General features: G+C 40.1%; 1 protein-coding gene across 1 annotated transcript in view; it reads right to left on the reverse strand.

The window, feature by feature from the left end:
- Window positions 1-11,004, reverse strand: part of GPD1L (glycerol-3-phosphate dehydrogenase 1 like) — a 28,492-nt gene extending 17,488 nt beyond the window's left edge. Inside the window, exons 1-3 of the mRNA XM_026098692.2 lie at window positions 10,862-11,004; window positions 4,979-5,156; window positions 3,472-3,612 (exon numbers count right to left, since the gene is read on the reverse strand). Coding sequence (XP_025954477.2) covers window positions 3,472-3,612; window positions 4,979-5,156; window positions 10,862-10,914 — 372 coding nt within the window. The 5' untranslated portion in view covers window positions 10,915-11,004. The remainder of the gene's footprint in view (window positions 1-3,471; window positions 3,613-4,978; window positions 5,157-10,861) is intronic.
- Between the last annotated feature and the right edge of the window lie 16,320 nt (window positions 11,005-27,324).

The raw sequence follows: 27,324 nt of genomic DNA on the forward strand, positions 1-27,324 counted from the left end.
GGCTTTTTTTGCAAAGAGGAATCTGAATTAAAATGTCAGAGAGAGATTCCCTTGTGTTTAAACCAACAACAGCTTACTACTGGAAAGACAATTTAATCATCTTGAAGAATACTGTAAGTTGAACAACAGTTCACAAATCTGTAGAAAGCTAAACAACTGAGAATACTTTCATGTCTAAGTACATTTTTAACCCATACTTATAAAGCACCCTTTACAGAAGGTGAAAGTAGGGGCAGAAACAGGACCTTAGAAAAGATCACCCCAGAGATTAATGCTGGAACAGACAGACTCCAGTGCTCTGAATCAAAGACTCCAAGGGAGGCCACTTCCTTCTCACAAAACCTTTCTCCCACCCAGCTAAACGCAGATTTTTTCTGTGCTTTGAAACCAGGGGGAAGACAGACAGGAAAGGAGGCACAAGCTACTGAAATGATCTCTCTTTCCCAAAATATGGCTTATATAACCTTCTATATAGTAGTATTTTTTAATCTTTGTGAGGAGGGAAAACATGATAATTTCAAATTATACAACTTAAAGGCAAAAAAGGCAGTGATCCACTACTACTTTGACATATACTCATATACACATATATATGTACATTACATATTACACACATTATATATTTAATCAAGTGACATTTCAGGCAGGCAGGATTTTGGTGTGCACTCCTTAAAGGTGCCATTCCATAAATAACATGGTGCAAGAGACATACAGAAATGCCTGTACAAAATCAATCAGTTAAAATATCAACAAGAGTGGCTGCATTTCTGCATTATTTTTCAACCTACAGTTCTTAACGCCCAGCTCTTTCTCGTCTTTTATGACTTATACGGAAAAAATCTGAAAGCAAGCAGATACACGTCATATTTTTCCCTAACAGTGCCAAAGATATCCCCACAAAATAACTATAAGATTTCTTCCCCATCCTTCTAAGCAGGCAATTAATAATCAAAAACACATACATACCAGGAACAATTCCCAACATGTGACATGCACCTCAATTATTCATCCAAGTGAAAGATCAGATATGCTTAGGTGCCAAATTCAGCTCTGCTATGAAACAGATGCAACTTCTGACAAATTCAAGGAGAGCTGCACCTGTTTCTTCCAGAGTCAAATACAATACTGGATGACAGATGACAGAAGAAAAATAAATAAATGAAAATCAAAGCTTCGATATGGGAATTTCTACCGGGCAGCAATGCTCCCCAAGCAGTGCAAGTCCAATTCTGTGGTCTTACCACCCGAGTCCTAACATGCCTGCCAGAGCAATCCCAGGGGCCTGCATGCAGTTATATGGAAATGAGATTAGTATTGAGGTTGTCTGAAGTGTATTTTGAGTGATGGCCACCTACCCCGAGTCCTGTGCTCTCTGCTGTACTGCATTGTAAGCTGTATACAAGTCAGACTCCATTCTCCTCCCGCAACAAAAGATTTGTTAGGTTTTGACAGATATCGGTGATCAGAACATATGCAAAGTAACACAACTGCAAATGTTTCAATGGGAGCACAGATTAACTAGCAGACAAATGTCTTTATTTGCCAGAGACTGTTTTATTTTCAGACATTAGGCTCTGCTTGAAGATTTGTTTAAAAAAAATTAAAAAAAGAAAGGGACTAAGAGAATACATACTGCTAACTCACCAAACAAGTACATCTAATTTAGAAAGCAGAGAAACAAAGGTCCCACTAATGACATTTTTAGAAAAGAACTGCACTTTAACTGCCAAAGTTAACACAAGCCACTTCAACAGCATTAGTGCCAAGCATAACAAGACAAAGACCACTAAAAGTCTGATGAAAAAAGCATGCATATAAAAGTTGCAAAAGTAGGGGACAGAATGCATTCCTGCCTCTATTAGTTTCATTGTTCTGTTCAACCTCTGCCCTTTCATCTTAAATGATACATATGCAATTATGCCTGTTGATAAAAGCTGACAACATGTACTTCGCATCCTCCTGCAAAGAAATTAAAAGGCCTTGCACCATTTCTTTCAAAAGACCACCTACTGATGCAGAGATGCAACGTGACAGTGGGAGGCTGCCTAATAATCAGTTCTGCTTTGCATGGTAGGTGTCACTACACTCTTAACACTGGACAGAGTGCGGATTTTTTATTATTATTATTATTATTAAAGATAAATGCCCCCCTCCCCCTTTTAAACAGAACCCATTAATCAAGACTCCATTAAAACACCGTAAGCAGTACTCCTAAAGGAATACAGGCCCGGATTCTGATTTCGGATATGCTGATACAAGTCCTCATTTACTCCACAGATTTCATTAAAAGGTTATTCCTAGGATTAGAGGCATGAGAACATAGCTTACATTTAGCAAATTAAAGAAGAATAAAGTTTATCTTGAGCATATAGAAGAAAGGGGCATAAATTGGCAACTTCAAAAGCAATAAAGGCTTTGACATTTAAGGGCATCCAGGACAGTTCTATTGTTTTGATGCTATGCATTCAAGTTCTTTCAGCTCTGCTTTATTTTATCCTTCCACCATACGATACGAAAAGCTTTTCCACAAAATGCAGGAAGTGCACTAGGGCAACATTACGTTTTCATACATCTCAGCACTGCTTCAGGTTAGCACAGACAAAACACAGCACAGCTTCAATGAGCTTAGCTAGCCAAACTAGAGAGACAAGCTTGCAGTCAGTAGCGATAAGGTTTTTTTTCTTTATTTTTAACACATATCTGTAAATGTATCATTTGCCAGAGAAGACAAGGAAATGCGTGCTGAAAAATACAAATGGCCTACTCTCAACAAGTACCAAACAACAACAGTGTCTTCTGAACCTCGTGGGAATAGCTTATCCTTTGCAGCTAAGCACACGGGGCGGCGGGGGGGGGGGGGGTTAACAGGACACGACACCCACATTTAAGAATTCTCTTGCCACCAAAACTACAAAAGCCCCTAGTGAAACACTAATCCTTATTTCCTACACCACTGCCCCTTCCTAGTTCCCATGCTTAAACTGGTTTATCTTTTTGGATCGTGCTGAACAGTCTCTCTTGTTACAACATAATCTTTGACACGAACAAGAGCACTATCATCTCAGTCACATGAGATTCTCTCAGCAGTTCTTAAAATGATCAGCTCAGTGTGTGGGATGTGCATTAACAACTAGACCATTATGCCTGTGCTCTGCTCTCCACCTAACGATGCGTTTGGAAACAAGTAAAAGATTGGAAAACTTGGTGGTGCAAAACATATTCCCTCCCCCTTTCCTTTTAAAGGAGGCCTTGTGAACAGCCTCATTTTCCTCCTACTGCAAGCACTAACCTAAAATAAAACACTGCATAACAATCCACTAATGGCTGAGAAATTCCAGTCGTATTTCTGGGAAGGTTTAATGGAACAATCAAGTGAACGGAACAAAGACTTCTCCTATCAAATTCTAAGCCTTCTGGTTTTAGATGATTCCACAGTACCTTCTCCATATTAACACGTAGCATTTATTATACCTTTATAAGAGTTATACCAAGAGCTTTCCTGGGTACTCGTCCTGTGATTTCATCGCAGATCTTATGAATGAATTGATGAGGAATGACAAAGACCAGCAAGTCTGCATCCTGTACAGCTTCATTAAGGTTTGGGACAGCAACCTGTATAGTTATGGAAGAGAAAGGCCATATAATCTTTTAAAATTAACACTATTCACATGTGTTGTCAAATACATAAAAGCACATTTTGGTCTTACACACAGTGCTACAAATTACTGTGCTTCATCATTGAAAACAAGTACTAACATAATCTTCCCACAAAAGCAAAAGAATTGAAGCTTTCAAACCAGCCACTTTATGCCTTGAAAGGGGCATCTCTACAGCCACCTGTACTGTTAGTGCAAAGAAATGCATAATTAAGTGAAGGAATTTAAAATACCAAATTTGCAAGAATCCAAATTCAAAATGCTCCTTAACATTCAAACACACATATTTTGAGTTAGAAAATATAAAATAAGAAGCTTCTTTCTCTTTGACAAAATAATCTCAATTTTGATACGCTACTGCATGCTGAAAAGTAGCTTCTTTACTTAGTTCCTTGTACACTCAGATTTCTTCTCCACTCCTTTTACACCTGCTAGTTTATACCCTCTTTCTGCGTACTCAGATTTTGTTTACCCTTTAAAGAGGTGACCTATTTCCAAATCACCTGCCAGACTCCACTTTTTCTAACATGTGATGACATGTTAAAATAAGTCAGGTTTAAATTCTAGCAATAAGCACAACCTACTGATAAAGACAACAAACATGAATGGGTAGGTCACAAACAGCAGAAACACCATGGGATTTCAGCTTCATCATTAGAGACAAAACTGCACTTCATGGCAATTTATGTTTTTCCTGCCCAGAATTTCGTACTGAGTTGTCAGCCACTGCAGTTTCTGCCTATAACGTTTTTGGGGCAAGATTCACCACCACCCACGTACCATTCCATTACACCAACCCAAAGTGGATGTGGTCCTATGACTCTGCCCTGGCAGAGTTAGAAACATGCTGGCCTAACTGACTGCACATAGCAAAAGGCAGCCGGGAAATCGATAAACTGGATATAAGCTTGAGTTCATTTGCTCTTGCTCTCATCCTGTAGCACTTTTTAAACACTTCCAGAATATCTGAAGCCTCCTCAATCCTAGTTGACCAGCCTGCAACCTTCCAAAGTCGAGGCCAAATTTTTGTATCAAGCATGGTCAGAGCCATTAATCTCTCCCTCATTTTCACATTTACTTCCATATACAGAAGCTGTAGTAACATAAAGATAACAGCCAGGCAAAAAAAGATTATATGTTGAATATACCCACCTCAGTAATTTTACCTGTTCAAAACTCTGATCTCAACAGTAAAATAGCACACAGTTTGAAATATGGTAAAACCTAAAGATGTCAACAAAACAAATTTCTACCTCAGTTCACAGCATGAGCAAAATTCCCTCAACTCCATAACTAGATCAAATTTAGCTTCTGATCCTTACCACATTATCTGGCAGCTTGTATCCAGGGAGATATTTTACATTTTCATGTTCATTATTTATGATATCTGTCAGTTTTCTCCCATTAATGTTCTCCTCAAACACCCACATCTTCACTGTAGAAGCAAACTTCTGCAATTTTTTTACATTATTGCCTATTATTTTGGCAACTGCAGAACCCCTGCAGAAAAGAAAATAAAAAATGTACATTCTAAAAAATATATAATTTTGTTCTAGAAGAAATTGTCTTTAAGATAAACAGAAATCCACAGGTTACTAGACCAATTACTATTTTGCTTTTCCAATCTAGTAAAAAGAGTGGAAAAAATACACCAGTTATTCACACCTGCTGCTTTCTCTCAAGCAAATATATCTAGAATACATTGGACTGAACCATTTATTGAAAACCTCCTTACATATGTTGTCTGCTTACTGGCTATCCAGTGAGAACTTGGGTAATTTCATTTGCCCAAATGAAATGGATTATATCTTCAACGCAGTGGTAAAAGTTACATATTATGATTTAATTCTTAATTCCTAAATTCATTTTTTAAAAATGGACTATTTTCACCTTTAACAAAGAGGAAGTTTTCTTTGCTAAGATGCCTAACCTATCAATTTCTGCAGAATATTGATAGGCATTTAAAGCCAGGAAGCATTAATATCTTGCATAAATCAAATGCATGGTCACGTTGCCAATCTCACAGAATTTAAGCGTTGTAATGGCATCCTCTGAATTTGCAGGCAGACAATGCCATTGCTGTTAGCCTCATTTTCTCCCCAAGAACAGCACAGCGAGGCTTGTAGGATTGTTATCAATTTTACTTGTACTACTCAAACCTCTAAGCAACAGTGAAATTACTCAGAATTAGTGAAGCTGCACACAAGAGGGATAAACGCAGCCTTCCATTCCAGTAGCCTGGATGCTCTAGACAAGGAAAAGATGCAATTTAATAAAGCCTATTAATCTAACTTCCTTTCTTTGGATCAGAAAAAGGCTTCATAATTACTGATAATCTAGTAGATTATCAGCAGACCAAAAAGATTAGAAAGATATGATAAAGATATGCAGAGTCACTGACCTGACGTTTACCCATTTCTGCATATTTCCTCACTTCTCTCTGTCATTACAACTTCTGATACTGTGACTTTCTAATACTTGCTATGTTAAGAGCAGGAGGGGAAAATGCTGCACACTATTAGAAGGTAAGAGAGCTTTAACTTTACAAACATAGCTATACACAAAACATGCCTCTAACTTTATTCAGGACATTACTTGTAATAAACTCATGGTTGGCAAGTAAACCAAGCGGATCCAGTCTGCCTTCAGAGCTTCTCATATGGCACAACTCATTGTGCTGTATTAAAAATGTGTGCAATCACAGGCCTTTCTAAGGTCACTAAGTAGTGGCAGAAAAATGTGTAATATCTGAAGTAGGTCTTCAGCTAAACCATAAAAACAGCATGTCTTAGAAGATGAGAATTTATTTCACTAACAGCAGTGCACACACTGCAAAGCTCCCTGGGTTGAGGAGGTGATACAGAAGCCTCAATTGTTTTTCAGACTAAACGTCTTGGCCACAACTAAGGCAGCTTGGAAACCACTCACGCAACTCCGCCTCAAATTAATTTCTTCACAAAACTGAAAGCGGAAACAAAGCAACTGAACCTAGACACCAAGTACATTTTGGCCATTAGATTACATCTCTGCCCATCCACCAAGCTGTCTGAACAGACCCCGCAGGCACTTTGGGCCTATGAGGTTACACTGAACAACCTTAACTTACTAAGCCACAGTTAAGTCGGTCGTCTCTTATCAAGCTCATATTCTAGACCACCACGCGCACATGCTGTGGTTTCCCCTGCAGTGGCAGATGACTCACCAGTTCAATCTGCCAGATTTCAGATCTGCACAAATGCAAAGTATTTTATTCACACCACAGAGGTGCGTTCTGCAGAAAGTGTTTTGAATTCCTTGAACAAAAGCAAATTCACAACTGCAGATTTACACACAAATATAAAGTCTGGTTCCTGGGAAATCACTGTCTTCAGTTTTGAACTTCACTAAGCATTCTGTATGCTTAGAGTTGATACGGAAAGACAGAAATACCTGATTCAGTAACTGTTCAATTGGGATTTTCAAATGGTGTGTCATCATAAAGTTTGACAGTGTGTACTTCTTAAACAAGACATTAATTCTATTATTATTTAATACTTAAATGTCTCAGTTGTCTCTTTTCAGCCTTTAAATTTATTATTTTTAAAAAGTGAGGAACTGGATAGTCCTAGTCCCTGAATTCAAGAAGATTCTCCAGATCCCCATTTTATTTTATGTTGCAAGAGCTGCTGTAGGAATGAATTAGACAAGGTCAAACAACTGACACTGAGTCCAAGACTGCTCTAAGCAAAGTGAAATATCAGCTCCCAACACCTGCTAATCCAACAAACCAGTCTCCATTCTCTTCTGCATCGCAGAACTCCTCAGTACATAATCTGGAATCATTTTCTGGGATTTCTGGCTCGTCTTGCAGCATACTCCTGACACACCGTAAGGCAAAAGAACTGGAATTCTTGCCCGTTTAGTTCTAGCAGTAACAGTTCTAGCGTGACCTGGATTGTAATACTCGGTACCTGCAGCAGCTCAGCTACACAAGAAAAAAAAGAGTGTGACGTTCCCTCATAAACCTTAATAACCCTAACATGCTCCAAGTGAACGTAAATGCTATTCAAGTCATGCAACAAGGTAGTCCCATGCCAAATAGCTGTTCTGCTCCTTGCTGCAAGTACAAAGGTATGCTCAAGTACAATCACATATACGTATTTAACACTGTTGGAGAACTGTATTTGAAGCTCACTGAGCAAGACAATGCACTTTGTCTCCTGCCCTTCACTGTTCACCAACTACTGTTCACCTACACCAGCTGTGTATCACTGTTGGTCTGCTTTCCCCTCATCACTTTAAAAGGAAAACACAAGCCCCAGAAACTCCTCAACTTACTGTGACAGACAGCAGCATCAGTGGAGGCAACAATATACAAGTGCAACCAACACCGTAACTGCAGCCCTGCCACTTTTTTCTTTGAAATCACCTCAGCTAAGCCACAAGCTTTATCCCCTCACTTTTCCCTAGCGGGTTCCTAGCCCTGTGAACCCCTCTGTCCCAATAACTTCCTCTCTCTCCCCAAACTCTATGGTTCAAGTTGAGCAATCAGATTAAAGACTGGTTCCAGCAAAACATACAGGGACAGAAAATGGCTGTGCACTCCTTGTTAACTTGTCATGAAAATATTTTCAGAAGAACAGGCTATGGTACATACGGGAGCCAATGCATGCAGTGTTTAAACTGAATCTAGGCACTGTCCTTGAATCCTGAGGCTTCAAGGCATATCCCCGAAGTGTACCCGCTTCAGGCTGAGGAGGGCCTTAAAGATTTTAATACAATCACATCTGCCAGATGAGCAACTACAGATGGACAAGCAGAGCAAAAAAGCACAGCTCCTGCTCTTCTGTGACTTCTGAACCATCTGTCCTGTCCCATGATCTTCCATGAGGTGCTAAGAGACCTCGCCCAAGTAACTTCATTGTTAAGGTGACCTTCCCCCAGCAAACTGACCAAACAAGTTTGACTGGAGGTAGTTTATCATCTGAAAAGATTAGTGCAACCATTCTAAACTGTCCTTGTTATGCCAAGCTCCTCCAGCCTGTTTTTTCTGTCTGGGACATAGGTTAAAGGGCTGCAGGAAAGCAAAGACACTGGCACTTGTGGGACAAACAATACAAGAGACTCTTGTGGAAAACACAAGTCTCCAAACTGCTAAACATGCAAAGTCCTACTCAGTTCAGCTACTTACATGCTTACAACCTAGGCATCGCCAGTTGTACTCCTGAAATCCAGGCTTCAAAAATATATAACCCAAAATTACCAATTATAAGACGCATGTAAGTGCTTCAATCTCCTTCTCATTCCATGCTTCTGAACCTTAAAGGCTTCTGCTTTAAGACCGCAGGCCCCAACTGAGCGAGACACTTATGCGCACAGATACACACTTCAGTTAACAAAGTCCCGTTTAGTTCAATGGGTACATACATTCTTGAATCAGGCTGCTCTCTTCAGTCTGGATCTGATGTCTGTCATCCCTTGGACTTGGAGTGGAAAAAAACCACCCGCCTCTCCAAGAGTTGTTTTCAGAAACATTCATGGGGGTGGGGGCAGGGAAAGCTGCTACACATCAAATCATTTGCTATTACTTCCTTTTCTTCTCTCCTGCCACATAAATTTTGCCACACTGCTATCAAATATGAAATCAATTATCAGTTATTTAAAGAAATTTATCCCAAAAAGAAAAGAAAGAAAAAAGCTGAGGCCCAGTAACAGCATCAACATTTTCCAGCATCACGGATATGGGCATTTTGCCATTCAGATATGCATCCCATTAGACAGGAGCTTTTCTCATTATTAAACTGATACAGTGAAGTGAAAACAAAACACATACGCACATGTTTATAGCTAGTATGTAACCTCCATGAATCCTGCTGCTTCTGGCAAGCTAGTTTCACAATGGCTCAACTATAAATACGGTTAAATTATTTGTAGAACTTTCTGCTAATTTCAAATATGGAAGAATGACATCAATATTCCTAAAAGACAGACAGGTCTAACTCCATAACTTCCTTTTGATACATACTGAAATGCACTGTATCTCCCAGTTCACCTTACAAAGCTAGACCAAGGCGAGCAAGAGCCGCACCACTGAAATGATGTCAGCCCTCCTTCAACAAGCCATCAGGAAGAAAAACATAACTCTGCAGTGGCTGATTTTTTGAAGTATGCAAAATAGCACCACAAGCCAATTGCGCTTGTGTAAGTAAGCATCAACTCTAAGATCACTTTGACCAAAGACTGTGAAGTTTTGTTTAACAACCCGTAGTACCTTGCTCTTGGAACACCAAACTCCCCTAATGTTAGACTGAATGTATAACATATTATGTCTACCTCACAAAACAGAACATTATCAGAAATAATATGCACTTAGCATTAGTAATTAAAGCAACAAACTGTGAAGATACATTTACATAATACTTTGTACTTAACTTACACCTTGTAAATAAAGATCCAATGCAAAAATAACAAACAGGAATGATAGAGAAATTGAGAAAATGGGACAAAGGAGGATTATGAACATGGTACTGCTCTCAGGAAAACGATTAGGAAAACTTGTTTTCAGTGGACACGACAGTGAGACCATAAGTTTATAAGTCTAATTATAAGCTAGTGATAGACAAAATAAAACCTTGTCTCAAGCCTTCAGTGTGCCTCAACATAATCTACTGAAAAAGAAGGGGTGTTTCGAATAATTTAGTGTCTTGCTACTCTTCTCGGAAAACAGGTAGTACAGAAAAAAAAAAAAAAAAAACCCTAAACTCACACACTGGCATTTCACTTTTGGAGGGTGGTGGGCTTGGTCAAGAAGCCCTACAGCAGCACCCAGTTAGCAATGACCTGCCGAAAAAGCGTTCAGCATCTTTAATGTCCATGTCAGCTGGAGTCAGACAAATCACTCGAAACATACCAGGTTAAGAATATCCCAAAATAACTTCTGTACAGCAAAGACTGGTGCCTACCACACCGCTCAATTCTTTAAGCTTTCTAGCTCCATTTACTTCTTTCTAACTCCATTTACTTCAGGAAAGTCTCTCTGCTCCGGAGAGGCAGGCTGAAAGGACGAGCTCTGGCCGCTGCAGGCATCCCTGGGGCCGCGACCCCACGCGCGGGCTCTTCACACGGCACAGCCCCCACCCGGGCCCGGCACGAACCCCCCGCCGCCGCTTCCCGCCCAAGGGGCGGCGGCAAGGCCCCAGGATACGCGGGGCCTAGGCGGCACTCACCAGTTCCCCGAGCCCACGATGCAGACCTTGAGGGGCGCCGAGGAGAACGCCATGGCAGCAGCGCCGCCCGCGCCCCGCCAACCGCCGCGGCCAACGGCTGCGGGAGGAGGCGGCGGCGGCCACGCGCTGCCCCCGCCCCCGCCGTCGGCGGCTCCCTCCGGGCCTGCGGCTTGCCGGGAAGTGTAGTTCAGTGTCGCCTCCTCCTTCTTCCCTCCGCCCCGTGGCTCTCCTGCTCCTCTCTGTGCTGGCTCTGTGGAGGGGCTGCGGCCGTGGCGGGGGGGGGGGGGCGAGGCTAACGGCCGCGGCCGTTAGCCTCGCCCCCCCCCCCCCCCCCCGGCCACGGCCCTCGACCAACCCCACCGTCCCTGAGGGGACAAGTAGCCTGATTTCGAGCACCGAGTGCTGCATCGTTACTGTCACCGTTTTCTCTTTGACCGATACCACACACTTAAATCACGCGTGCCATGAATGTATTTTCAATTCTTTTGTGAGCGTATTTCGATTCTTTTGTTTGCTCGAGTGTCGCTGAGTAGCCTCGGAGTAGGTCTCTACACTGAGGTGTAGAGGGACAGAGCTATGGCATAATAAAGCAGGCCAGGCCATGGTGGGGAATCTTAATAAATAAAAACGTTTTCAAATACTCCCCGCCACCATTAGCCAAAATCACGTTGTTCTCTGTCTTCCACGAAAAAGTGGATGTGCTGTTCAATTGGTTAGGTAAGGAAGAGTGGGTTTTAGACAGCTGTGATAAACTATTTTATGTCTAAGCTGTATTTCAGATTACCTCTTACAGCTGTATTTCATAATAACCTGGAAGCACTCAAATGCAGTGCCCTCTTCTAGTAGGGTGCACAGAGTTGTTGTCCCCCCTGTCTCTTAATTTTGCCATAATATATCAAGTCATTGCCCATTAGGCTTTTCATTTTAGGGAGTTGTAGCAAACTTCTCTTGCACCTTTTCCAAGTAGCTTGCGCAGGGCCTGACGGTGTTAACTGTTCCGGAAAAGCTCCTTCAGTTAGAGGCTACCGGAGACAAAAAATTGCACTAGATAGGTTGCTTTTCGGAGTCATTGTAGCTGAAGTGGTGTTAACTACCACCTGCTGTTCTCCTTTCTGCTTAAAAGTGGGGTTGTCATTCGCCCTGCTGGCCAGTATGCTATCAAATTAAACAAAAATGAAGGAAGAAAAGCATACCTAAATCAAATCAGCTTGTGCTAGTATCTTCGTGTCCGCTGGTTTCATTTTCTAACATGGAGAAGGCCCTCGTATTATTATTGTTTCAGCCCAGTGAGGGATTGTTTGCTTGTGTTTGCCTTAAGGATCCGGAGTCAAGAAGATGCAGCCTGGCTTTTGGGGGGACTGGGGAAAGGAGAATCCCGTAACATTGAATAAGGACACAGGTGATTGGAGTCTAAACACTTAATGAAGATAGGGGAAGTAAAATGATAGGAAAAATAAATTCTTTAAGCACTTCAGAACCATTTTTAAAAGCTGGACAGAAAAGATAAAAATATTAAGCTATATGGGAAATATAAAAAATACAAATTATAATTGGTATGGATACTCTTATAAAGAAGACAGTTCTTCAGCAGCGTGGAAGGCGGTGGTCCACCACTATGCAGCGTTCTGCGAAGAATTTTGTGTTTGTGTTACTTTTGTGTTTTACAGAGACTTGTAATTGTCTTTCTGGCAGCTTGCAGCCTTAAAACACAACCTCACCATAAACTAAACTGCAATCTAGTTAAACAGTTTAAGCTTATACAAACCGTTTTAACAATCAAATGTAATGTACATGTATATTTAGTGTTTTTCATCTTGAAGAATCATCAAATACAGCGCAGAAGTACATTGCAGAGGCAATGTGCTCATACCATTCCAAATGGAGATTTTTACCTAGGAATAAAGTATTGATTAATTTAAGCTGTCTCTCAAGTAAGAAGTGGCCAATGCTTTAAATAAAAACATTGCAGACAATAGAGAAGAAAGAGCAAGAAAGAAATTTTCTGTTGTTAAAAGAAGTGCTATCAGATTGTTAATGTTAGCAAGGGCAAACTGAAAAAAATACATTTATGGGCCTTATCTGCAGACCGAGACAGACATGTTTGGGCAATCTGTCTGTACTGATTTAAGATATTATCCTCATATTCTAGTAGTTTGTACCAACCTCAGCTGAAGAGTCTTACTTTTTTCTCAATGTTAACAGAAGAAATTACCTTCTGCATCTTGATGGCTTGAGTTCAGAGTCTGGCACCCTATCTTAAATTGTTACTGAGAGGTGCAATAGAGCAAAGGCAATCTAATAGGCAATCTCAGGGAAATCAGGAGGGTAGCACCTTTTGTAGAAGAGCACATGCTCATAATGGAGCCATGGCAGTCCAGGTACACATGTCTACACTGAAAACATCAATGAATTGAAGTGATATATACTCACATGCATATTCCATTCTACTGAACATTACTGAACAGATGGCCAAAAGGGAAGCAACAGACAGCTGGTGGCTCTAATATATCAAGCCAGACAGCTGTTTGCCTGGATCATATGCGTTAAGGCCCTAAAATTTTGGACTTTGTATTGAAGCAGCTGAGGAACAAGCATATGTTCCCTAATGCCAACTCTTCTACAGCAGCAGTATGAGCTCTTCTGACAGGTGAAACAGGCATCTGGGACTTACTAAACCACTGCTAAGATTTGACAGATCCTATCTGTCAACTTCCCTAAAGATTCAGTAAGCATTCACATCTAGTGTGTATCAGAAAGCAGATGGTTTGGTATATGAACCTATAATTCCATTACAGGAAAAAAAGAAGATTGATATAGACAACAAAGATACAATTTGGATGGGGGAGAAAGTAATAAACAATGAGATCACTGCTAAGTTCTTATTTTATGGAATAGGAGTCCAGTTTTTCTCTGTATTTAAGTGGTTCATTGCTCCATTGTCTACAGAGATTAATCCTTTTTTTTCTCCCATTGCTTTATTTGACTCTACATATGCTGATGAAAAACTGCATGCATTAATCATCACAAGATTGAGAAGAACAAAGACAACTCCCCTAAGGGCAGTATAAGGCTCTGATGTTCTCTAGTTGTATATTCTAGACTACTTATATGCAGAGTCACTGCACTTATAGCTTAATCTATTTGGACTATTCTAGATAGTGCTAAGATATCTGTTCCTTTGCTTCTAGGAAGTTCTGTATTCGTCTGACATCCCACCATTTATGAAAACCTGGAAGCTCCTTTTAAAACCCAGTAGCTAGAGATAATGAGATATGTTAGTTCTAATCTACAACTGCAAAGAGTCCTGTGCAAAGCAAAAACATATAGCAACAGGAAAATACAGGAAAGGTACAATAGTTAAAAATTTTTAGTATTAATTGCTAATTTCTGAAAACAGTCCTGATTACCTACCTGGAAAATTTCTGTTTAATATGCTGTATTTCTCATTGAATAGATTATTATACAAAACATTTTTCTTAGGCTACATTTAAAAACAGTCAATAATGTGTTCCTTTCATTTTCTTCTTATGTTCTGTGTGAAAGATAGGAATCTGATTAATAACGAATTAGGTAATTATGGCACTGGAAGCTGTTAAGGTCTTGAACCCCTTGAGTTATCCTAAATTCTCCTGATTTCATAGGAATTTCTTTTACATACATGCTGTTGGGTGAGTGTGGGACTGGCGAAACTATGTGACTTCTTTGTATAATCTCATTAGCTCAGCTATGAGTATGGATTAGGTAGCACAGCTCAGCCTCTCCGAGTAGATGACCTCGAAGGGAAGGAGGTTAAGATTTAGTAACTAATATTGACATAAGATGCCTCAGTTTCTGAAACATCTTATAGACAGATGGGATGAGGTTCCTGCCCAGTTTCAGCACACATAGATGTAATCGAATAACAGAATTAAAAGGGTATTCTGAATGTCCCCCAGTCTTTGACTTTTCGAAGGTGGGCAGAAGGGCAACCAGTTAGGTTTGGCTTTTAGGTGTTTTTTTTTTTTTTTTTATTCCCAGTGACTGGTGGGTAGTCTTAAGGTCACAAAAAAGACAGGCCCACTAAGGCCAGCAAGTGCTAAGAGACCCAAACATCTTTATCTTCCCTCCTAACTCAGATTTCCTCCTCACCACCAACTCCACCCCTTATTCCTGTTCATCCTTTCTTCACATAACCTGTTTGCCCACCTCTTATCTGTGCTTATTCTCTCAGTTCTGCACTCCTTTATCTGTTCAAAAATTTCTCCTTTATACCCATTCTCACCTCAGACTCCCCACTCCAGCTCTCTCTCTGGCTGACCATTCTGCATTTTTGATGATAAAAAGTTATGAGAAAAGGAAGGTGTTTTGAGTATTAAAAGCGATTTTACTTCTTCTTACATTCAGGCAAGTATAATCACTATCTGTAGAGAACTACCCACCTCCTGCAAGGTTGACAGGCACCTTCAATATAAGTCAGTCTTCCACATAAAACAGTTCTCTGTTCCCAAAGGGAAATGATTATTTTCAGCTTTGCTTGGAGATCATACTGCAGCTTAACAGGGATTACAAGATAAATACAATTTTATCCTAACTTGGAACCTAGGTCAAGCACAAATTATAAAGCTTAATGGATAAGGAAAAAATATGGAAAATAGATGTCTCATTTTTGTTTCATAAAGACTTTGTATCTTACAGATCCTGCAGGTGCTATTTTCTAATAGCTTGCCAGTCCTCATCTGTGAAGGCAGATTTTGGTTACCTGACACCTAAGTAAAACTGAAAAATCAAAGAAATGCAGAATAGGATTCATGTATGTGTATGCTTATGAGCCAGGTTCCACCTGCCCTGCACCTTTCAGTATTTCATGTACTCAGTGCTCACCTTATTTAAACCTAAGCAAAACAAGGGTTCTCTATGGGTCAAGCAGTCTGCACAGCTTCCTTTTCTTTTACTCATAACTTGTAGTTAATTGTATCTTAAGTCCATGCAAGAGAAACAACAAGAACCCAAGAAATATCAGCATGTATTCCTAACTTTCATTCTTGAGACAGATGGAGTCTTCCCCCTGCTCCTGCCTGCCATGGTGTACTTCTAACAGGTGACCTATTACTGACAGTCATTTGTGACCAATTATTCCATTAAGCCTTTGTGTTACATCATTATTGCTTAAGGTTATGACATCACAAACCTGTTGGTCAGTAAAAAGGCCTTCCTCCTCCAGCTGCTCATTCCCCTCTCTGTACCTTCTCTTCCCTTGTGTTGACACAACTGTTTGCACAACTGTAGTCCATATAGTGAATCAGTTTGGAGAACTGGCTGGGTTTGCTTGTTTTTCCAGCTTAGTGTTTGCTGGACAGCAATCTAAGCCCATAACATAAGACAAATATCTGACTAAGCAACTTACCACAATTAGATTTTTATTCTAGCATACAAAGCCTAAGCATGAAGAAGAGACAGCAGGAAATGGAATTATATGGGCACAGGGCAATACACCACACTGATTTTGAGAAATACAGGTGTGTACCAAGTAAGTGTTTGTTGCCTACAATCCCAAGGCAGTGGAGAGCTATTTTAGAAGATAGCTACATTCTGTCATTATTCTGTCCTATAAATAAACAGTATTGAAAGATATTCCTCTTAAAAGAAAAAAAAAAGGCAAGCTTTGTTCTACATATGTAGAGAAGAATTCTTTGTTTCTCTGAAGTGCAGAGGGCCCCAAATCTTTCCATTCTTTTGAGCCTTCCATTCTTATCTTCTTAAAGATGAATCAGTCTTCATCTCACCTTATTTATTGAACCATTCTGGGGGCACGGGAGGAATGCTTTCTTTCTAACCTTTCCCCTGCAAAGCAAACAATAAGCGAGACCTTTATCTTTGGAAGCTAGAAGAAGCAGTGGCGAAAGAATGTAGGGCCCATTTACTGCTGTTTAACAGTCAGCTTTAGTAAAGCAGTCAATTTGCAAAGCATAGATCAGAACTTCTGATATGACCCTTACATCTGCTAGAGACAAGCTAGTGTCTCCATTCTCATGCTTGTGGCAGCCATGTCCCACTCTCATCACAGGTCTGCTTTGCATATAACTTCTGCTCGCACAGTTGTCCCATCTTGGACCTGGCTTCTTCCAGACAATGTGGTGACTGGGTCTCTTGCAAATCTCTGAAATCAGCCTTGCACTACTGTGCAGCCCTGATCCACAGAACTGTCCTTTAGTAGCTAAACAGGGCTCTTGCCAAGGACAGTAAAGTATAACTGAGCTCTAGGAGGAGTGAGCAAAATTATTAATCAAAAAAGGTTTGGATGATGTGTCAACTTTTTCATGCAGTACATCAACTGCTAAGGAGATTATCGCAAAAAATGCCAATGAAACTAAAACCTGGATCTTTAGATAACTGTACTGGCTAGTGTCCATGTTACATAACTGTTAGCTGTTAACTGTGTCAGCTAGGAACAAAAAGAATACTAGATCTCTCTGTGCACGTACCATTATCTCATGGAGTGCTGCAATTAGGAAAATTCTCTTTTAACTCAAGTTAAATGGTTTGTGCCTCTTTGTTTATGACTGTGATGCCCTAGATGACTGCAGATCTGCTGCAAATTTGGACTGCAGTTTCTGTGGATTTTACTGGCATCATTGCCTCCACCTTTTGATTTCAGGGAGTTTTGAGTGCCATTGCAAGCTCTTAATAAGCAATAATGAGGATTTTCTTAAAGTTGCTGTTTAGTATCACTGGTTCCTTAGGTTGTTAGGTATATGCTGTGTGCTAGCATCATGTTGATACTGGGCAACTCAGGAGGCATTTGGCCTCGGTACATTATTGCAGTGAAAGATCTGGTAATAACGAAGTTAAAATGACTTCGGGGCTTGAAGTGAAAGCTGATTCTAGCTGGTCAGCTGTTAAATCAGTGTCTGGTCAGTTGAACAATGGAATCAAAAGTTCATGGATATAACTTCATTATTGTGGATAATGGTTAATAGGCTAATAAAGAGGGTTAGCTGGGGTAGATTTATCAGAAGTCCCCCTTATTCCCCATACCTCCCAGTCTGGTATACGCTTCTATTCACATGCCGGGGAAGCACAGCTAAGTGACTCCACAGCTCTCCCACCCATAACAGAATCTGATGCACTCTCAGACTATCTGCAATCAGCATAAATCCTCATATAGTTTTGCTTTACTATGCTCTGGTAACTTTTGCTACATCCAAAATTAAGTTTAACCAGTATGCAGCTACACTTCAGTTTGAACAGGTTCTGAAAAACAGCCTCAGCGCTTTCACTAAAAATTTTGGGTAAATCAAGATGTGAAATTTAGAATTTCCAAAATGAGGACTGAGACAGTGAAGGCAGTTCCATTAGCATGCTGAGTATTGACCTAGATATGTATGCCTTTATTTCTGTCTACATATCAGATATGCAAAGCCTTATGCAGTCTGAAGAAAACATCCAGATAAAGTTATTGTAGAAAGAGATGTATTGCCTGATTTTTTTGAAATAATTATGTTCCACAATTCCTGCTGGATCAGTGGTATGCTGACCTGGTGCTCTCAAGAGGTGTTTCTGAAAGTTGGTTTGTCACTGCTTAACAGCTTTTCATTGACATAGATCATGTGGAATTGCATGTAGTTCACAATTGATTTTTTTGTTGCATTCAAATTTGATTACATGTCATTGTCATTTTTGGAACAAATTTGTGAAGTGTCTATTGAGAGAAACTGAACTGGGAACCCTGGAACATGTTTTTCACAATGTAAATATTTTGAAACAATAAACAATGAAAATTCACTGTGAGCAATCAGTGTAAAATGCTAAAATCAGAGAGTAACTCTTGGTTCATTTTAAGCAAAATGAGAGGTTGAACGTTTAATGTAGCAAGGACAGTAAGATACAAGAGAAAGGTGCTCCATTTTTAAAAGCTCTATTTTTAAATTTTTTAATTTTTAAATGCTTGCTAAAAAGTGTTTCCTTAACATTTTAGCTAAGCTGCTGTCAGGGCCCTCAGTGCATGCAAAAGCTCTAATTGACCTGAGCAGTCTGTAACCATCTTTCCCTGTAACCCTGCTCTGCAACCTCTTCTTGCCGTTCCCCTGGCTTTGGCTGCCTGTGTTCACACTCAACTGTGGTATGGTGCAGCTGTGTAACCTTGGATCAGACTGCTCTGAAAACAGCTAGGTCATGAGAAAGAACTGTGAGAAACCTCATGTGGGACCAAGATGCACACTCCACTGATTGGCTCAGGAGCTGCATTTCAGCTCAGGCCTTGCTGTTGGTCCCTGCCTGATCTATGTTGTAGGTATGTGATGCCTTGTACACTGCCATTCCCCATCTCACCTTCCTGATTTGTCTTCCTGGCTTGATCTTGAACCTGCTGGATGTCTGCAGACTTTTCTGACCATCGGTGAACTTTCGGCTGAACCTGGGTGCTGTCACAAGACCTGCTCGGCTCTTCTTGTTCAGGTACTGTGGGACTGCACCCTTGCTGGGGAGGGTGCTGTTCCTGCCTGCCTTGCTGTCCCAGCTCACCTTTCTTTGCAGAGCAGCTCGTTCATGTTGCTCCCTGATGGCTGAAGCTAAAATGTTTTTCTACACAAGCTTTAAAAAGCTATAATCACACAGGTGTACTTAAAATTCACTTTTAGCACAGTAAAAGCATAATTATTTTCTTAGTTATGTGGATGTACCTGTACTGGTCATGCATAGGTGAGAGCAGAAACAAGCCTAACAACAGGACAAAGATCACCTGCATAGAAAGGCAATTACTTGTGTTCCTGTCTGATTTCTCTCATGCGAGCAGTCACAGAGCCAGCTCATTTGAGTAAAGTTATGCAGGATCAGGGGTTAAGTCCATAGGAAGTAACAATTAATACATGACTCACTCATAACAAGGAAGGTACATACAAACGGCAAATCATTCCAGATTACAAAACTATTTAAGACTGGAAGTGAAAACATGTTCTTATTCCATTGTCTGAGAATTAAAGCAAATCACTCTATTATTATGGAGATCACATTAAAAATAAATAAGGTAGGATAAAGGAAATGTATATCTATAATATATTATATATGAAAAGTACACTATACATGCCAAACAAAACTAATACCAGCATTTAACAAAAAGCAGCTTACTAACTCTTCCTGCAAAATGTAAAAACCCCAGCAACTGAAGCTAGCCAAAGCTATATTAGCTACGAAACACATAACAGACATAAAAATTTTGCCCTAAGAGGCTCTTGAGAAACTTAAGAGAACCGTCATATCCAGTGGCTCCACCTGGGCATTCAGACTGGTTACTTAGTTAAATCTCAGGTGACATGTTTGTAATCTGTGATTCTTCATAGCTGGAAGGATGTTTTGGAGCCTTTGGGCTCAGTACCAAGCCAGACTGGTTGTGGATGAAAACTGGGTTGCGGGATGTCACTTGTGTAAAGCCATATGATCTGTAGGAAGTCTACTCCGTGGGATTACAGGGTGCCAGTGATCCCAGGAGAAAACTATAGGCTAAAGGAGTAAGACAGCCTAGTTGTACTTGGTAGTTGCACTGGGATAGGCATGTCGTTTCTTGAGCTCACTGTCTTAGTCCCCTTATATCTCTATTGTAGAGACCCTCGTTCTCTACGGAGTATATGCTCACTTTGTGCTGTTTTAGCTTGTGCACTGTAGGGACCCCTGCCATGTGGCAAGGTACAGAGAGAAGTATCTTGCCAACATGGATCTGCACAGGGCATGTATATTGTCTAAAGTGGTGCTTTAGAGGTGGCCACCACATATGCTTCAGGAGGGGCTGCTTGTACTTCAGCTTTTAATCTTAAGACTGCAGAGCTGCTGGTTGTTTAGGACCATGTCAGGTGATATAGTGAGATGGGGAGGAAGACCTGACAGTACAGCTTAGTCCATTTCAGGAGGAAACACTGCAGCTATTATGCAAGATTCCTATGTGGGTACATCAGGGCAAGAAAGAAGCACTGGTTGGGCTATTATATAATTTCTTCTGGTATGGGTTGAGAGGGACATTCTGTAATTCCAAATTTAGCCCCAGTTGTCAAACAGTAGTTCTGGTTCCTGCACCATTAAGTCCTGGTACTGCTTTCCTTGATACAGATACTACCAGTACAATGGAAAGTGTGTCTCTGATACATATGGACTATAACAAATGTTAATCACAAGTGGTTCCTTTAAGGTCAATATAGACCCCAGTAATAGCAGAGCTAATTAAGACACCAATCAGAGACGGCCTGCCAAGTGCAGTACTTGCAGGCCCAGGGATTCACATCATATCTCATGCAAGAGGTATTTTACTGTGTTAAACAGAGCAGAAGCTGAGGGAGGACAGGACTGACCTCTACTAGTAGCCTGAAGTAACTGAAAATCAACAGACTAAGCCATAGTGGCTGTCAAAACAGTCTGTGGGAGGCTTAATGACCAAAGCCATGTAGCTGCTGGGAAGTTTGTTGAGCAGGAGGTGTAGGGCCATGCTGACCCCAGACGAAGACTGTCAAGGAGTGATTCAATAAAGCAGTAGTAATTATGGTATTGTTTCTGGTTTCATCCTTTTTCTAGGCAGTAGGTAGTAATGAGTGATCCTACAAAGGTTGAGAAACACATTTGTTTGGATATCAGATCATTTTCTAAGCTTTACAGCGCTTACTTGCAACAGGAATTTCTAGTGAGATCTCTTCTATGAACCCTGTTTCTTTTCCACCCACAGTGCTTAGTGCCCCTTCAGGATGGAGGGGAGGTCTAGCACTGCAGGTTCATCACCTCTCTGTAATGGAGGTGGGACAGTTTCCCTGCTGCTTCTGGGCTCAGTCGGTGGGATGCGATTTTACTTCTCACCAGCAGTGGGCTGTTTTTTACTGTTACCACTTACACTCATGCTGTCACAGGGCTGTACATCCAAAAACAATGTGAGTTGTGCGATCCTGACATGTGCAAAGCCCATCTGCTTTGAGCCTGGCAATCTCAGCAACCCTCGTGTACAGTATGTGCAACGTAACAGTGGGAGCAGCATCCAAACCCTGTTATCAGCATACCGAGCCGGCATGGAATGTCCCACATGGAACCAAGCTGCCTCAGCGAGTTGTTAGCTCAAGGGCGTAGGGCTTTGTTTGTCTCCGCTGCAGATGATAAAAACTCCCATGGGGGTGTTCCAACTTTCCGTTTTGTTATTCAGTGGTAGAGTCGATTCATGCATATTAACCTCCCAAGTATAGACACCTAGGACAAATTTAGCATCCACATGAACTATGACTGATTTCAATGTTTTTGTTTAGATAGAAATTATACACTTGTCATAAATGGTGAAAGGCCAGGAGGTTCTGAAACAGCTTTCAAAGATGGCAGCTAGCCAGCTTTAGTGCCTGTCTGGTAGGGTCTAAGTTTGTAAATCAAAGCTTTTCAGTGTGCTTAGCATCATTTGTTTTGAAGAAAAATTCATCAGTGCCAAGCAGTGGCCTGATCTGCAAGCACAGAAGTGTTTTTCCATTAAACTTTAGTGCCTGCCGACACTTGTGTTAACAGATACAACAAAGCCCAGTAACAGCGGAATAGACTTCTGAGTGCAATTTTCTAATGGGAAAATAATATTAATCTGCAAAGAATGACTTCCACTGGAGACTAATTTAGCATGCTGTGAGGGAGGAAGCTTCTTTCGCATTAGGGGGAGTCACTGCTTCCCAACCACATAACCTGTCCCATGCAGCTAAAATTCAGAATAGGTGGATTTTGCTGGTTTACAGAGTTTGTATGCAAGCTGGCTGAGCCAATGACCACAGTGGAGACAAAAGAGGCATGAAAATAATGTTTTCACTCAGTTTGCATATGTCAGTTGTTATTGCAATTATTAAAGAGGACTAAATGAATTCATCTTCCAGTATGGACTTAATTCAAGTCTCTCCCCTTTACATCTAAGAGACACCTGCATGTTCTTCTTAGCAAACCCAAAAATCTATGGATAGTTTCACTGGTTTTAACGTCTGGCTTAGGTTTCTGCTCAGCACAGGCATTTTCAAGAGAGCTCTGAGTTCTGAATTGCTGGATGATGCCTCAGTTAGTTTCTTGGGTGTGGGAGAAGCAACAGCAGAAAAAACATCTCTGCATGTTTATAGAAAAAGAGTGATGAATCATGATGACATCAACAATTTCGTCACTAATTTTGCTTTCCTTTAATTTTGGATAGATTACACTTCATAGTTTGTTGTGATTATATGTATTAATGTGGTATTCAGACCTAAAATAGTGTTCCAGTGCCTGAACTATTCATCCCCAGAGCTCCTGCAACTTGATCTCCTCGGATAGAGTTGTGCTGGGATAAATGATGAGTGTATAAGATGCAATCCTGTTGATTGACAAACAAGGTGGAAAAGAATTATGTTTGATCTGTGTTGATAGGAGTAACACCCAGTAAATATCAGTAAGCAGATATCAGTAAATATCACTAGAATATCGCAGTAACAGAATTCTAATTTTGAATATGCACAAGGGATAAATCCACTTTTATTTGTTGACTTTCAGAGTCAACAATATGCCACAAATTAATGTTTCAAAATGGTTATTGGCTTTTTTGTATAGAGGAGAGGTTCTAATACTTTTTGACAACCTAATTTGTATTAATTTGGTTAAAGAGGAAAATTCTTGACAAGTGTGAGCAGGAAGAGACTATCTTCCCCATAATTATCCCCATCTCTTCAAACTTGTCTCCTTTGCTCTGATATTCAAGTTTATACCTAATACATAATGATGGATACCAGGATGGTGTAAAAAGCATTTGAATTGAAGAATGAATTAATACAGTACATAATGAAACCTCTTATCCTTTATATTTGTTTTTCTAAACTGCTATGAAACATGCTGTATCTTTTAGAAGAAATATTACAAATTCTCTTGGAGATACAAGCATTCATATTCACTGCTACCAGAGATCATTCATTGTATTTGTTTTTTTGTGCACCCATAACCTCTATTGCATGACTAATTAAGCTGCCATAATAACACTGAACTTAGTAATGTAGTTTATGGCTTTGCTTTCAGGTTTGCAAGACTGTTTATTTGAAAGTTTTTAACTGTTCAAAGTGTTTGCCCTGCAGGCACTAAAATGTGCGTGACACGTGCATGCTTTGACCATTCAAAATTCATCATCAATAATCCAGTCAGAAGTCTTTTGAAGTATATGAGCTGTCCAAATTATAGTGAAATGGATAATTGACTTTGTAGTTATTAATTACCATGTTAGAAGGACATTAACTGGGCACATTCTTGCACCTTAAAACCTTGGAGATTTTATTAGAAAATTGGATTAAAGAAAACAAAATGATTTAGCTTTTTCTGAAAGGGGAAAGTGAAATATATAAACATTTCAAAATGGGCTTTTGCAGAAGTATCTGGAAGATTCTGAGAACAGATTGAGCAAAGAAAAACCCTTGGCATCAGCCGTGTGCCCTAAGTATTCCTTCCCTTTGAGGAAATGGAACAAGTTTGCTTTCTAAATATTTGCTGGATTCTTTGGAACACATGCATAAGTGGATCTTTTTTATGATGTTTGAATGTGTTTGCTTTTTTGGTTCTTCTGTTTGCTCAGTGACTCCCAAAATGGTGAATATATTCAGGTTCTCTTCTTATGCTATGTTACACAAGAGGAACTTTTCTAGAGACATGAAATGTGAAGTGCTTGTACTTCTCCAGCTCTATTCTGTAGTCTATGAAGACTTCCCTGTTCTCTAGGAAGATATGTTCAGAGTATCCTGAATTACTTTGTTTTCCCTCTAACCCTGAGTGTGGCCTCCTTAGAAAGACCAAGGATGTTAGTAACTTTTAATCAAAAAGTTGGGCTTTTTTTTTCCTTTGACACTGTTATAATTTATAGAAAATATAACCTAATTAATATATTATGTCAGTGGGAAGAAGCCTACCACTGTGAGGACTAGGTCCTATTCGATCTCCTATTATTAGTGGCTTTTTATTAGAAACTCTGCAGTTCTGATGATACATTAGTTTTAAGCTGGATGCTGGTGCACAAAGCAATATACACTTCCCATTTGCTTTCTAGCTGATAGTCCATTCATTTCATGGTACAACTCCTAGGAGGAATTAATCAGACTTAATGAGGCTCTCATTGTCTCCTTTTTAATTTTGTCCACCCTGCTGGTGCAGGCAACCCTTGCAAAAGGACCTAATGTATTAGATTTTTTGCTTCTCTTTCTACATGTTTTGTGGCATACTTTCCTAGATTGTGCTGGCTATCACAGAATGTAGGGTTCCTTGTGTTATTTTGTTTGACTTTGATTTTGAACTTTGCACACATATTTCTTATTAGTCTGTGAATGTGAACTGATACCTGAGTTGTGCTTTTTACTGGCATTTTGAATTTTCAGTCACACCTGCAGAATTCAAGTGCTGTCTGTCCACCAGAAGCCTTGTTCTAGAGTGAGTAAATCTTGAATTAGTTCTAAATAATGTGTCCAGATTTGATTTGGAATCTTCCAGTCTCTTAAGTGTTTTCTGAAGGTTTTTATTTTTGTCCTAGATTTCAATCTTCTTTTTTTTAAGAGAAAACGACGTTGATTCTTCATTTTTCACTCAGCCACCCCTAGGGTAACCTTGTACCCTAGATAAAAGCATATTTCTATGTTGCATTTTATGGCAGAGCTGTTGCACTTCTTACATTTATATACTGCAGCTTCACTATTAGTCCTTTGCCTCCTTTGACCTACGTTAGCAGGAGATGTCTAAACATACCATGTGCTTTGGCACCAGCCACCATAAAAAAGACGACAACCTTCTTGATGTCATTTTTTCTTTTAATGTTGCCCATTGCTTTTGTATACACAGTGTAACAGTGTTTGAACTTCCTTCCATTGTCTGCTGTATTTCCAGAGAGTTACAGCTGTGATTGAGTCTTTAGGATATGTATTTTTAATTTTATTTCTGATGCTACGCAACATTAAGAAAACTCTGGGACACAGGATGCTTAGCAGAGATCAGCTACATTAAGTTATTTGATTCCAGCTGGGTGTGAAATACTTGATCTCTATTATATAGCACAAATTTCTTAGAGGCACAGTTCCTCACAAAGGGTGCCACTAACAGTATGGAGAATGCAGGGGAAGTTCAGAAGCCAGTGCAACAGGAAAGTACATGCTTCCTGCTCAGTCCTTCTGTGTGTGCGTTGCTGGGTAGCTAAGGGCAACACTGATAAGAAAAAAAACCCTTTATTCTCCAAGGAAGGAACATCAGCTGCATTGTGCTACAGGTTGTAAATGAAAAATGTGCTACCTTGGTTATAGGCTACAAATGGATTTTTATCTTTTTTTTTTTTTCTGGTAACTGATACTTCATAGTACTTGCTGTTTATATCTACCTGCCCAGTTCAGGTTGAAGCAAACTGCTCTTGGCCAAGGAAAAAGAAGCCAGTAATCTTGGTTTTCATTTTTCGTGACTTGAAATAAAGTGGAGAATTTTCCTGAGTAAAGAGGCTGATGCAAGATTATTTTCCACTTTTCCTCACTTTTATTTTTTCCTTTTGGCAAGACCCAAGCCTGAGGACCTGTATTGCACTTAAACAACTTCAGAGAATTTCCAATTTTGAGGACTGTACTAGTTATATGCTAAGCAAAAACATTGGGAAAAAACAAACTGGAAACAAACTGCTTTGTTTATTTCTTCCCATATTTATTAATTAGCACTTCTGCATACGTGATCGCAGTTCCTATGCTCTGTGGAGAAGAGAAAATTACTTGAGTGCAAGGAATGCATCAGAGGTGTTATGCATACAGTTTATGTAGCTGGGAGTGGTATTTACCCTCAGAACTGCTAAACTAAGGAAAAATAATCTTAAAACCTATGGCATCGGTTTACCTTTATGTACCAAGAAAGCTTTTTTTTTTTTTTCTCTTAAACCCATCTTGCTTCTTGTATGATGGCATGGGTTTGCTTCTTAGTTCCATCTTCCCCTTGTAATATTTTGTTAAGGTTGAAATTGCCCTGAAACGTTGGTTGTCTCTTGGTTATCTCTGGTATCTGGTTGATGACCTTTGACTTTTTTCTGGTGTCCTGCATCACCGAGCAACATCAATTTTCCTTCTATAGTTGTATGAGAGTGCGAAAATCCTCTGGTTAAGTCAGGAGACTTCTCTTCTGTTTCTTCAGTTAACTGCCAGGATTTTGACACGTATGGTTTATGTGCAGCCTCTGAAGACTGCATCTAACCTAGCCTTTTTTGGCAAACTCCCCATTACACTCTTAGGCTGACACTGAAGTAACTCCACCTCCACTGGGAATTATAAAGTAGACCAGCTGCCTGGGTTGCTATCAAAGTGTTGTCTAAACTTGGTTAGAACAGATCTAGCTGGCATAATAAGGCAACAGCAGCTGCCAAAATCCTTGCTGATGCTCCTAATCTGGTGTTACAGTCCGCAAAGAAAAAATCTAAAACTCTTTCAAGCTGTCTGACTGATCCTTCTCTTTGCCTCTGTTTGTGAGCCCCTTTTTTCCCT

Source organism: Dromaius novaehollandiae, chromosome 2, assembly GCF_036370855.1.
Source record: "Dromaius novaehollandiae isolate bDroNov1 chromosome 2, bDroNov1.hap1, whole genome shotgun sequence".
NCBI classification, from domain to species: Eukaryota; Metazoa; Chordata; class Aves; order Casuariiformes; family Dromaiidae; genus Dromaius; species Dromaius novaehollandiae.